At 29.0% G+C, this 14,550-nt stretch overlaps 2 protein-coding genes across 2 annotated transcripts; both read left to right on the top strand.

Annotated features, from left to right (window-relative positions):
* Positions 1–202: 202 nt before the first annotated feature.
* LOC112592373 lies at positions 203–10,180 on the top strand. The gene is given in 4 exon segments (XM_025336398.1): positions 203–274; positions 1,688–1,884; positions 6,809–7,613; positions 7,747–10,180. Coding segments are annotated over 4 exon segments (2,595 nt in total). The 3' UTR covers positions 9,268–10,180.
* On the top strand, positions 9,410–13,977 carry LOC112592372. The gene is made up of 4 exons (XM_025336397.1): positions 9,410–9,452; positions 10,382–10,597; positions 13,068–13,433; positions 13,805–13,977. Exons 1-4 carry the CDS (start codon positions 9,410–9,412, stop codon positions 13,975–13,977), a joined length of 798 nt encoding a protein of 265 aa, XP_025192182.1.
* Positions 13,978–14,550: the final 573 nt, after the last annotated feature.

The following is a 14,550-nucleotide window of genomic DNA, read 5'->3' as shown; positions in this document are numbered from 1 at the left end:
TATTTATTTATACTCTAAAACTTCTAATCAGGAAAAATATATTTTATTAAAAAAAATAATAGATGATATAAAGGGTGCTAATTTTTTTATATTCACAGACGCTGACTAAGTTATAAAACCAAATCTAACTAAAAAAAATTCTATCATTATATTCGATGATGTATCATGTAGCCTACAATCGATTATAAGAGATTATTTCAGTATGGGTAGACCTTCAGGTGCTAGATCTGTATTTTATTTAGCACAAACATATTCTAAAATTCCAAAACAATTGGTGAGAGATAACTCAAACTTTTTAATAATACTAAAACAGGATGATACAAATTTGCGTCATATATTTAATGATCATTCATCGGCAGATATGGATTTCTCAGAATTTCGGAAAATTTCTCATTTATGCTGGAATCATAATGATTACGGATTTATGGTTATCGATAAAACACGTGAAATCAATAAAAGTAGATATAGATGTGGTTTTCATACTTTCATTAAAAAATAAAATAATTATATAAATATAGTTGTAATTTAGTTAACATCTACATAATATTGTTTTAAGTCGGAGGAAACAGTTATATTAAATTATTATTTTTAATGAATAAAGAAAAAGTTTTGTTAGAAAATTTAGTGTCATCGAAAAAAAAAATCAGACGTAAAATAATGGATATGAGTTGTGGTGTTATAGATTCTGATAACTATTTTCGTGAAACATTTAAACCTTTACTCGAACCATTGAGAACATTGTCAGAAAAAAATATTCCGATTATTTCTAATAATGATGAAGAAGTTTTAAATGCTAGTGATGAAGATTACAAAAACTTATTAAATTCATCGTTTGATAATTTTTTTATTTTAAATCCTAAATCACGACGTTATGATAAATCTTATGGTATGCATTATGACTCAGTTAACGATCAACTTAAAATATCAAATATCCCTGTTACTTTTGAACATGGTAAATTACACTTACTCGATAACTACTATCCTTGGACTAAAGGACTTTGGTCTTTATTATGTGAGAAAGTATCAAAAAATATGACAATCGTACACGTACATGAGGGCTTTCTTAAATTATATCCGTGAGAATAACAACTTAGCCAAAAAAAGTGGTTATAACAAATCATGAAATTCAGGCTTATGGGGGTGAGGAGTGTAAGAGGAAACATAGCATATAAGGAGACTAGCTAACACATTGTACACAGTATACCTCATTGAGTCTACACCGTCCTCACGTCTCTTATTTTCGTACTCGAAATTTTTTCTATTTTTTTATTAAATTTATTTTAAAATAAAAAAAAAATGTCGTGTTATTCAGTTAAAAGTGATGATGAAGAAGAATGCTTTTTTACAAGTGATGTAAGTAAAAATATATATATATATATAAAATACAATATTTAAGACTTAGTTTGATTTAAATTTAAATATTTAATACTAATAATAAATAATTTTTTAAATATAAAAATTTAAAACATATCATAACATTTTTTAACAAACTAGTTATTAACTAATCGCTTACTATATTTATAGGTTGAAATTATGGAACCAGAAATTAAATCGATGACGAAATTGACCGGACAAAAAAAGGAAAGATGTGAAAAATAGAAAAACGTTAAAAAAAAAACCAAAAAAAGTGAGTAGTATAACATTTTATAAGATATTCAAAGAATAAATTTATAATTTGATTTTATAGAATATTTCATATCAAGAAACAGTTACCCAATTAATACAAAATGAAAAAATTGCAAAAGATGTTATGAATTCGATTACAATCAGACAAAGTGAAGGAGTTGTAACTATTAAATCGGTTGCTGATGAAAAATGTACTGATTATTGGACGTTGGCACATTATAAAACAAAAAACATTGAACATATTGATGCTAAAGACAGGTAATATATATATATATAAATGAATATTTTTTTTCTTTGTATTTACTTTGAAATAAAGTTAGTGTATATTAATGTAAAAATATGATAGAACACATTTATGTAATTTTAAGTGGAAACATGCAGAATGTTCATTAAAACTAGCGATAACAGACCAGTCGAAAGATCAGAATGTTTTAGGAGAGCTGAATGAAATTGTTCAAACGCTCTTTGATCGTTTTATGAAAGACCCAAAAAAAAAAAATTATACAAAACGTTTTTTCAAAATAATTTATATATATGTATGAATCATGATGACAGTAAATAAAAATAATAATAAAAAAACTTGAATTATCATTTTTTTTTATTTATTTAAATAAAAATAAAATAGTACATTTAAAAATTGAAAAAAAAAACAAAAAATATATTAAGTTTAATATAATATAATAAATATGAAAACAGTATAAAAGTAGTAATAATTATAGAATGAACATTTTTTATAAAAATTTTTAGCAAACAAAAATATGAGTATTAAATCTAAAGGTTTTAATTTTTATTACATTACCAAATCTTGCAAAATCATATTTGATAATGAATTAAAATGAAATTGCAACAACTCGTACATGAATGAAATATCATCACTTTGAATATTGCTATAACTAAAATCATAATTTTGAATATATTGGTTTGTAAATTCATTTCGTTGACAAGACGATGGTAATCCATTGACGTCGGCCTTTATCAACGCATATGCTGTATCAAATGTTTTTTGGTATGATTCCAACTTCTTTTGTTTTTCAACAATATACAAGTCGATACAATGTTGTAATTCTTTTAAACGATGTAAATCAACGTGAGATAATGTTATATAATTATTATTAGAATATAAAACAATAGTCGATTGGTTAACATTAACGGAATAGAAAAAGTTGTCAGCTATTTTAACACGTTTACATCGGGTATGTAAATTATCAATAATTGCGTTATAATTATTTTCACATATTAATGTACACCACTGATCTAACGTAATAATTTTTTTTTTAGTTAATTTACATTCTAATAATATAATAATTGAAATCTGTTTATTAATCAAAAGTCCAACTGTTACACTTTTCTTTCCAAAAGGACGGATATCGAACACTGATTTTGATACAACGACTGGTGGATTCATATTATATAACGATAAGTTCTTTGAAATTATAAAACGATTTTCAAATTAATATTTATACGATTATTAAAAAAAAAAAAAAAATGAATATAAACACTATGGAAGTATAGCTTAAACTAACAGTATTTTTTTGCTCACACATGTTATATACTAAAACTGAAGAGGTTAAAAAAGAAAAAAACAGAAAAAAATGTGAACCTATAGTTTAGTTGGATAGCGTGTCGAGGGTTATTTATCTACTTACGTATACCATTGAACCTGAAAATTAATCTTAACAAATTTAATTTAAACTAGACGCGTTATCCCACTAGACTATACGTTCACGAAGTATTAAGATAAATATTAACATATTTAAATTGTTTTTTATAAAAAACAGAAAAAAAAATATTAAATTACAGTATCATATGTCTTAAATTCACAATCACATTGACATACATCGTTAATCTTTCCGTACTTATTCATTATATTTCTTGTGTTTGAAATCAAAACGGTTACACCTCTCACGTTCCGAACCGTATATATATATATATCGTTGTCGCGATCTCCGCACTTCGTTAAACTTAAATATATATATATATATACATCGCTTGGCGATCTTAGTTTGGTATTGATCCGTATATATATATATATATCGCTGTCGCGATCTCCGCGCTTCGTTAAACTTAAATATATATATATATACATCGCTTGGCGATCTTAGTTTATTAATATAACATTACAACGCGATTTTCGTTGTGTACCGATCGGTCGACGTGTGTGAATTACAAGTGTGGTCTACTATCAGATCTTATTATCATTGTTTTGGTTGCCTGTTGTTATACCGTCGTGCTCAAGACGAAACAGCTGACCAGTGGCCTGACTGTCGCCGTCAATTGGTCACCTGCCAACGACAACATCGGCATAGGAACGGAGTCACGTAAATACTGTCATTATTTTCATATCTTGTATTTTTATATATATACAAATTGTACCACGATTGTTTAGATCGTGTTTGGTCGAATATTATTATTATTATTTCTTATTATTCTTATTATTATTATTATCACTACGACGAAAGTGATTGTGATATCTGTTAGTCTATTATCAATCATTGTATAAACAGTCAACACTTCGTCGTTGGTGATACGTTAATTTATACGTTGTCATATTATAATTGTGTAATCCATACTTTACATACAACTCGAATGTTTATATTTTGTATGGTCACCTCTCTTTAAGCAATTATCCACGGTTATTCCTAGTTCATCTTTCGGTGGTGTAGTCATCGAGGCCGACCACAGATTCGTAGGAGCCTCGTGGCTAAACACATTATATATAATATTATGTATTATGCATTTATATAAATTATATAATGACAATTATCCTCTAAACCGCCTTCGTAGCTAATGTGATGTATTAATATTGTTATAAAAAAACAAGCCCTTGCAATGTGAATGATTTATGTGTATATGTGCAAAGACAATAATGATTGAACGGATATCCGTTCAATTCACGGATATTGTGTGGTAAGTACGAATCAAAAAACGGTAATTGTTCCCGCTCACACAAGCAGGATAGTAATAACTTATAACCAGTTTGGTTATTGTTTATATTATTAATATTATTAAATTGATGTTGTTATTATTATGAATCTGTTTGCGCTCATCGTGTCAATGCTGCCAGATTTGTACAGTGTTTTCTTATATTTGTCGGATTGTGTGTGTGGAACTGGGGTTTTGTTCCTACGTTCACATTTTATTTAAAATTTGTTAGTTGGTGCTCGGTCTTGCCAATTTATGCATTCTTTTTTCGGCGCATTCAAAAACGTTTTTCGGTTTTTGTTAGTTTTGTCTGCAGCCATTATAGCCATCTTGTATTCATTTTTCCACGTGTTGATTGTTATTCGGTGAACGTCGATTGGTTTTTTGGTATATATCGTTCGGTTGCTTTCTGCTGGGCTGTTAATTATTAATATTATATTTGCAGGAAGTTCTTTTATATTTTATCGTCGTTGGTAAAATACTCGTTGTCTCAGTTGTTGTGGTTTTGTCCATTTTGTATTACATTGTTGGCTGCAGGTCCAATCTTTTATTCTTCTTTATATGTTTAGCGGTGGCTATTAAGTGTGCCAGATCAACCTATTATTTTTTATTGTAACTTATTAAGGGGATTCCACACTAACACTTTTTTGAGTAAAATAGACCTATACGCGTTCCAACGTACTAACTTGAGTTTTACTCCGATAATAATTTTGAAAACATATTTGAATTTATTATGAAGTATATTTTGAATCCTTCGAATCAGAATAGTAAAAAAAAAAATTTAAAACTATTTATCTCCATTATAATTTTTAAAAATACAAGTTTTTTTTTCTAAATTTCAAGTGAGGTTTTTTCTTTTTAAGAATAATAAATTAAAAATGTGGCTCGAAGGATTCAAAGTTGATTGAACAACAAAACAAAATTTGTTTTCAAAATTATTATCGGAGTAAAACTCAAGTCGGTATGTTGGAATTCGTTTAGGTCTATGATTTACAACATTTCGCGACGAAATAAATTTGTTGTTAGGCATAATGTGACATGTGCACGCGAGTGCGAGTGCGCAACGCTTATCTAGCTCGCCGTCGGTCGCACTATCGGAAATCTAAATATAATATAACCCGAATATTACCGATAATGATCGAAGATAATTATTGTCGCCGTCGCGCGTCGCTGACTATAATATTATAATAATATATAATATTATATTACAATATTACATGGCACACGCGCATTCACGCTCAAACCGTCACGGCGATTATCAGATATTCAGATCTTTATTCTTTAGTGCACATATAATAGTAGCATAATATACTATTATAGTTTTAAAGTTGTAGTTGCACTTAGTTTTTGTAAGTAAATAAGTGTTTGTCAAAACGAAAAAAAATGAAAGGCAATGGATTTAATTTCATAAAAAAAATAGTGGAGATATCAAACGACGGCTTAGTTGATTTGTAAGTTAATTTGTATTGAATTATTTATTTTAAGTTATGAGTGAAGCAAGTTATGTGTATCATTGTATACGAAAAACGATTCTGAACGAAGACGATTTGTCAGTCTAGGATATTTTATTTATTTATTTTATATCTAAAACCGTTTGATAGTAAATCACAATTTCACTAGTGAATTTTTAATTTAGACGCTCGTAAAAATGTTTAAATTGACTTATGCTCGATTTTTTTTATAATTATTATAATCAAAACTTATGGACAACCTTGTATTAAATTTTCAAAAAGGTTTGGCCAAAAATATTGAGAATTTTTCCCTTTTGACCCCCCGAAGGTTTTAGCCTCAAACGATTTTTGATATTTATTTTTATTCAAAAAGTATTAGCTGTAAAAATGTGATACTTCCACCGGCTGTTTAAAGTGACATTTTAATCACAGGATTTTTTTTTCAAAATATTTTGTTAATTGTTCAGCTTTATATGTCGGTTATTTTGTAGTTGAAAATTCATAATTTTTTTTTTTATTCATATGAAAATGTAATACAAGGTTGTCCATAAGTTAATTTCGTCCTCCGACACAAAAACACACATCATTGTAAAATCAATATATTCATCACTCCGTTCAGAATCTAAAAACAAATTTTGAAATTAGGTTAAAATTAACCTAGTAGCAGATCGTAAAGTGTTTGATTTTTTTTAAAAAAAATACAAAAACAGATAACATTTATCTAAATCAAACGCCAATTTATTCATAAAATTTCAAGAATATATTTTAGATTATTCATAAGCTTTATATATTTTTATCGTTATAACTAGAATCTCAAATTCAGCTTCGAATAATTCCATCCCAACTGCTGTAAAAGAAAACATCCATGGAAAATATTCAAATACGTTTACTCCAGACGATATGACATTGGCTGTACCGTTGAACAATGTACATGATGTTTCAAATTTAACTGTTGATGGAAATAATATATTCGGCACTTCTTCACCCAAAGAAAAAAGATTAATAGATTCTTCATCTTTTCTTAACTCAGATGCACATTTATCGCCAATTTATGAAAAAAGTAGTACATCATCACTCCAAAATAATAGTATGGAAATAGAAATTTGTGGAAGAAGAGTAGTAAATATATCACACTTATTTCAAGAAATCAAAAGTATTGATAACCACAAACCACTTGACTGTGGATTTAAAAATATGATATTAATTGGTGAAAGAAAGCTTGGCCTAAAATCATTTTTTAGCTTCAAATGTTGTATGTGTAATATTAAAAAAACTATATCGTCCGAAAATGAAGATCTTATGGCTATAAATACTTCGGCAGTAATAGGTACATTGAATATTGGATGTGGTTTCAGTCAATTACAAGAAATTATGTCTGCAATGGAAATAACTACTTTAAATCACAAAACGTACCAAAATGAGCATGATCGGATTTGCAAAGGATACGAAATAGCTGCGTTAAAAGCAATGGATAATGCGGCTAAAGATGAAGCAGAATTGGCTATAAAAAATGGAGAAGTAGACGCCGATGGAATGCCATTAATTACAGTTGTAGCTGATGGGAGTTGGTGTAAGAGATCGTACCGAACAATGTACAATTCACCATCTGGAATGGTAATTACAATTACATAAGTTTTACATAGAAATTAGTAATAGTATACTTTTTGACGAGGACATAAAAAAAAAATAATTGTTAATTAATTAAACAAATAATTTATTTGTATTCGTATTGTGTTTATTTGTGTAGGCAGCCATCGTTGGGTATCGAACTAAAAAAGTGTTGTTCATGGGCGTAAAGAATAAATTTTGTTCGACATGTGCCAGAACTAAAAATGGAGATAAGCCAAAAAATCATACATGTTTCAAAAACTGGAAAACGTCAGATGGATCGTCAGGAATGGAAGCATCAATAATAGTAGAAGGATTCAAAGAAAGTGAACAAGTACATGGAATACGATATCATAAATTTATTGCTGATGGAGATAGTAATGTTTATAAGCGCATTTTAGATTCACGCCCGTATTAAAATCTTACAATTCAAAAAGTTGAATGTAGAAATCATCTTTTAAGAAATTTGTGTAAAAAATTAAGAGATATGTGTCCTAAAAGAGATGCTGGAAAATTAGTTCACAGAAAGCTACTTCAAAATAATATATTACGTATAAGAATAGGTATAGTTACAGCAATTAAGTATAGAAAAGAAAATAAACATTCAGAAATAGATTTACAAAATGATATTTTAAATTGTGTCGACCACGTATTTGGTCAGCATACTAAATGTGCGGCTTATTTTTGTGAAACGGTCAATGATCCAAATATTACAAACGCTCAATGTACAAATTTCACTGAAAAAATGAAAGCTACAGATCCTAATTTTTACTCAAAAATAATGAAACATATCCGTTATTTAGCCAGGCATAGTCGTAGTTTGATTGAAAACGTCGATAGTAACGTTGTCGAGTCACTAAATGGAATTATTGCGAAATTAATAGGAGGGAAAAGGGTAAATTGTGCAATGTCTGGGTCTTATCAAGGTCGATGCTCTGCAGCGACTGTAATAAAAAATACCAAACGTCCCTTTTACACGTTGCATAAAGTTTTATTACATCGCAGTCCAAATAAAAAGTGTCCATCGTCAATATTAGAATTAAATCGCCATAAAAAACGCAACAGACAAAATGAACTGAGACAAAAAAAATATCGCAAAAAATTAAAATATGTAAATGACTCTGCAGATCCATCATACGGAAATAATGCCCAAAAACCGGATATGACTGAAAATGAGTATGAAGAAGAAAAAAAAAATTTTTTAAATAACTTAAAAATAATAGCCGATAATCGCATAAATATTGAAAGAGAAACAGTCGATCAAACAAATTCCACTAAATGGTTTGAATTAAGGAGGAATATAATTACAGCCTCAAACTTTGGAAGAATTATTGCATTACGCCCAGACACTGGATGCGAAGGAGTGTTAAAAAGTTTACTTTACTCTACAAATCTCGATACCAAAGCCCTGGAATATGGTAGGGAACATGAATATCAAGCCAAACGAGATTTAGAATTGGCTTTAGAAGTTGAAATTAACGATTGTGGATTGTTTATTGATTCAATTGATGTTTTCTTAGGAGCTACTCCTGATGGTTTAATCGGGGAAGACACTTTAGTCGAAATAAAATGTCCGTATTCAGCAGAAAATTTAGATCCCGACGAAGCAATTATTCAAAAAAAATTACTATTTGGAAAACTAACAAAAATAAAGAAATAACAGGTATAGATAGAAATCACAAATATTACTACCAAATTCAGGGACAGTTACACATTACTAAGCGAAAATATGGAATTTGTAACGAGACAATAATGCATAGTACAACAACACCATTACTACAGTCACACTCCCGCCCCTAGTGATGAACAGCGACACTACTATCCGTCGAATACTGTTCGACGGCAGTAACAAACAACTATAGATGGCGCGAATGTGCCACGACCTTTAAAACACTCAAAGTTGCTTTACAGAAAAGGGAGAAAACCTATCTTCTAGTTGAAATAATGGCAAGTTCTACCTTTTAACATATTAAGAATAACGTCTCACAAAAACTGTACACCCAATATGATTCGAAAATAACAATAAAGAAGCAAAACGACGTTGTACGGGAGGCATAATTGGCACAGATATGCTGACCAATACGTGCAGATATACCACCCGTCCGAATGATCAAGAGCAGTAGTAGTAGTGTTACGATTGTATATTCGTGGACAACCGACTATAGCAAAACGCATAGTATACGGCATCGATCCACGAATATATATATCAATAACTTTGAGTACGCCACATAGAGCGACCAGTTAATAACTGCTGTGAAGAGAAGCCGCCATTGGAAATCACGAAGCCAACCACACCACCAGTCAACAACCATCGCAGTCAGGAGCCACATCCAACGCCGAGGGACTACTGCCGATGACCAATACTTCCAGACCAACCCCGGTAGAAGTTTACCCAGTATAAGGTACGTACCACTAGTCATTCGACGTTCCCACAGACTACGTTAAAACACGTAGTAGACTGTGTGGAACAAGTCGACACTAGTACAAGTGTCATTCCCAACACCTCTGTACTAACGTTGTAAATCTAATGGTACGTACGTATTGTGGTAAGATAAATATTATCACCCAATGTATATTGAATTGTACAAAATATTTTTCATTGTAAGTTCTTTAATGAACATAATCGATATTATATTATTTTGTTGTACATTCCTGAAGGAATCTAATTTTGATATTATATGTAAATGTATCCATAATGTACAAAACCTAACCTTGAAAGTTAATAAAACAAAGAGTAATCATTAAACCATTCTAAGTTTTATTACAAATTATAGCTTGTTGGACTAGAAAAGGAATCAAGTATGAAAAAATTGAAAGAGATGATACTTTGTGGCAGACAAAAATGTTTCCTAAACTAAATGATTTTTTTTTCAATTGTTTATTACCGGAGTTAGTAGATCCAAGACACCCAAGATCTATGCCTATTCGAAATCCAAACAATATACTGGAAGCGAAACGGAGAAAGAACGAACAGAAAATGAATAAGCAAAGTAAAAAAAAAGTTTAACAATTTAAATAATTTAAAACCAAATTATTATAAATAACAAAATAACGTATCTTATTTGTATTGACATTATTATTAATATTTCTATTATAAAAATCTCAATATAAATACATAATAATATGTAAACAATATAATCTTGCATTGTACATTTTATAACAAAATATAAATAATAAATATATCTATATATTATAATCTCATGATTGAAAAAGTAGAGTGTAGGAATCACATAGTTAAAAACGTCTAATATAATATATATTTCATAACTACGTATTTTAAAAAGTTGGTAATACGTTTATAAATATAAATCAAGCTGTATTATATTAAATTTGTTGTGTGCTACATATTGGTACACATATTAAAGTAAAGAGGAGCATTAGTCAATAAGTAGGCTGTGAGCGTAAATTGAACCTTTGGCAAATTTTTGTATTTTATATTATTATTTTTTCACATTCATTTCATTTTATTATAATAAATTACTTTTGAGAGTTTATATAGTATTATAATTTATAATAAATAATACATAAATATTAATTATTGATAATTAATATGACCAATATGTAGGTAATAGCGGAATAAGTAATAACGACCGGTAATAGACTGGCACATTCAGTTTTAAATAGTCATTAGAGCGCTGGACAATAAAAATAATATTAGACGCGACACGCTGCACGTCGGGTATACGGCGGTGGAACGATAGATGGGCCGCGGTACAGGGAAGTCACTTACACTAATGATCATTTACTACACACACACATGTACGCCACAACGCACGTACTTTACAGATTGTCGGAAAATTGCCTACACTCAACTCCTTAAAAACGGTCGGTATGGAATCCCCTTAAATTTATTATACAGATCTGGCCGATCTGCATAGGCGGAGCTAGAAGGGGGCTTGGGGGAGCTAAGCCCCCCTAAGTTTTCGATTAGCCCCCCCCCAAATATTTACCGTATTTATGTACCTAATATTTTGTATTATGATTCACAAATATACTATTTAAAGGGCATTTCAACACTATTTTTTTTACGTTTAATGTTTTGATATTGTAACCAAAATAATGAAAAACGTTTATGTAAAAATCCGGAATTATAAAAAATAATTATTCAACTAGATAATGAGATATACTAGCGACGTAACGTCATAGATCTGACGAGTGAATAACCTGGTTAGTTGTGTGGAAAATTATCTTAATTTACACAATGATTTTAATAACATACAATAGTATTTAAATATATTACAGTATATATATATGCTTAGTCTATGGTGTGATTTAAAATGTAATGTATCTTGTTATCTTGTTATGTTTATAATATTAATTAAAATTCGTAAGATTATTGAGTTTGCGTCGTCTTACTCGTCTTGTCGCATAGTGCTACTCACTCATACACTATACCCATCACACAAAGACAGGGACGCAACGCAAGGCTATTTATAGTTGATACGTACACATTACCCATAAGCTATTATTATTATTATTATTATTAAACATTGCTATAAATATTGCAGATAATCAATTTATAATTGTTTATGTTTACATAATATTATTATTTAGTTTTAACTTCAGTATTATATAGTGAATACGTGACTGCGTGAGTACGTTTATATTGTTTTTAATTTCAGTATTTCACTAGTAATAATTTATAACATGAAACGTTTTGGCGATATTAGAACATTTTTCACCAATACTTCAAAAAGTATTTCAACAAATAATCAAAATGATTCAATAGAAAATCCAGAAAACAATCCCGGTAACAGTTCTTTATATTTAAATAATTCTGAAAATGAAAGTAATTGTATTGAATTTAATAAGCAAATAAGTAGTAATCCAGTAATAGATTTAGGAAGTTTAGAATCTGGCCCAAAACAGCCAATTTTATCTTATCCATTAAAAAAAATAGGCAAACAGAATCGTTCATTTTCTTGTAAATATTATGAAAAATATTTTTGGGTTGAATATAGTGTTCACCAAAACTCTATATATTGTTTTGTATGTAGACAGTTTGATAACTTAAATACATCAGAAGATATTTAAAAAAAAATTGGTTTTAATAATTGGAAAAAATTAAGTGAAAAATTAGAAAAACATTCTAACTGCAAAAGTCATTGTAGTAGCATAGAAAAATACAATCGATATAAACAATCAAAAATCCATGGTAATGTTCATACTCAACTTTCAGATCAATTTAAAACGGACATTTTAAATAATCAGGTATATATACAAAATATGATTGACATTATTTTGTACTTAGCTAGACAGGGGCTGGCCTTTAGAGTAACCTCTAAATTGTGACCAATGAAAAACAAGAAAGTTCTAACAAAGGAAATTTTTTAGAATTATGTGAACTATTTTGTAAGTTTGACAGTAATTTTAGAATAAAATATCATACATACTTATCATATACAAGCCATGATATCCAAAACGAAATTCTCAATATTATATCCAATTCAACTATAAAAGTCATAACAAATGAAATTAGAAGATGTGGAAAGTATTCATTAATATGTGATGAGGCACGTTCATTTAAAGAAGAACAATTGAGTTTGTGTGTGAGATATTGTAATGGATTTGAAGTATGTGAACGTTTTATAAAATTTATTGATTGCTCTCAGTCAAGGGATGCAGAAAGTTTGAAAAATATTATTATAAATGAACTAAAACAATTAGAAATAGCTGACATACCCATTGTTGCACAAACATATGACGGCGCTAGCGTGATGTCAGGCGCTGTAGGAGGACTACAGGCTAAGATTAGAGAAAAATATCCAACTGCTGTATACTTTCATTGTGCAGCACATAAACTAGCCTTGGTGGTTACTGACACTTGTAAACATATAAGAAGTTCAATAACTTTTTTTAATTTATTAGAAATGCTGTATATTCATTTTTCTCAACCATCCAGCCACAGTACATTTATTCAAATGCAAAAAAAATTGGGGTTAAAACTACATGAACTTACACAGCTAAGTACTACTAGATGGGCATGTAGGTACAAAAATTTCCATAACGTTAAAATTAATTATCAATCAATAATAAATGCATTAGAAGAAGAAATAAATAATAATAAAAATAAATATGCTGTTGAAGCTGTTGGTCTTTTAAAGGGAATAAAAAAAGCACAATTTATTTTTAATTTATTTGTATTTCATGACATTTTATTAACTATTGATCTATTAAGTCAAACATTACAAAAAAAGATATAACATTAGGCCAAGCAACTTCAGCAATTAATGGTGTAATACAAACTTTACAAGAAAAAAGGTCTGATAAGAATTTTAAACTATTGTGGAATGATATCACTAACTTTTCAAGAAAGTTTGGTATTTGTTTGAACTATGAAGAATTTTCAAAAAAAAAGGAAACCTGTTGAGAATCAATATTTAAAAAGTTCTCTTGTAACTTCTACAATTGGAGCTCAAGAAGAGAATTTAACAATTGAAAAATATTGGAAAATTGATGTTTATAATACAATTATTGATAATATCACTAATAGAATGAAAACTAGGTTTTCTGATGAAAGCCTAAAATTGGCAAAATCAATTGATAACTTTTTTATGCTTGATTTTGATGGTTCATTAGAATTCATTAAATATTATAGTGATAACTTAAAGATAAGAAAAGATATATTAAAAGCTGAAATGATGATTGTAAATAATTATTTAAATTCCAAAATCAAAAATTGGACTATTCAAGATTTGTTTTCAACAGTTACATTAGAACTGTATCCTAATTTATATAATTTGTTACAAGTGGCACTAAGTATACCAGTAAGCTCAGCTTCATGTGAGCGATCCTTCTCAGCTATGAGAAGGATTAAAAATTGGTTAAGGACTACTATGATTCAAAATCGATTTAGCAATTTGGCAATAATACACATAGAAAATGAATTAGTAAAGACATCAATTGAATCAAAACAGATTCTTGAAGACTTTGCCAAATGTGA

This window comes from Melanaphis sacchari, unplaced genomic scaffold (assembly GCF_002803265.2).
Source record: "Melanaphis sacchari strain LSU unplaced genomic scaffold, SCAv2.0 Contig173_pilon_pilon, whole genome shotgun sequence".
In the NCBI taxonomy this organism is placed as follows: Eukaryota; Metazoa; Arthropoda; class Insecta; order Hemiptera; family Aphididae; genus Melanaphis; species Melanaphis sacchari.
Note: the sequence above shows the minus strand (reverse complement) of the source record. Positions and strands in the feature narration are given on the sequence as shown.

Coding starts and splice junctions, on each gene's coding strand:
- LOC112592372 (XM_025336397.1), top strand. CDS start 9,410: ATGAACAGCGACACTACTATCCGTCGAATACTGTTCGACGGCA. Junction 9,453..10,381: donor TCGAATACTGTTCGACGGCA/GTAACAAACAAC, acceptor TACAAATTATAG/CTTGTTGGACTAGAAAAGGA. Junction 10,598..13,067: donor ACAGAAAATGAATAAGCAAA/GTAAAAAAAAAG, acceptor CAACTATAAAAG/TCATAACAAATGAAATTAGA.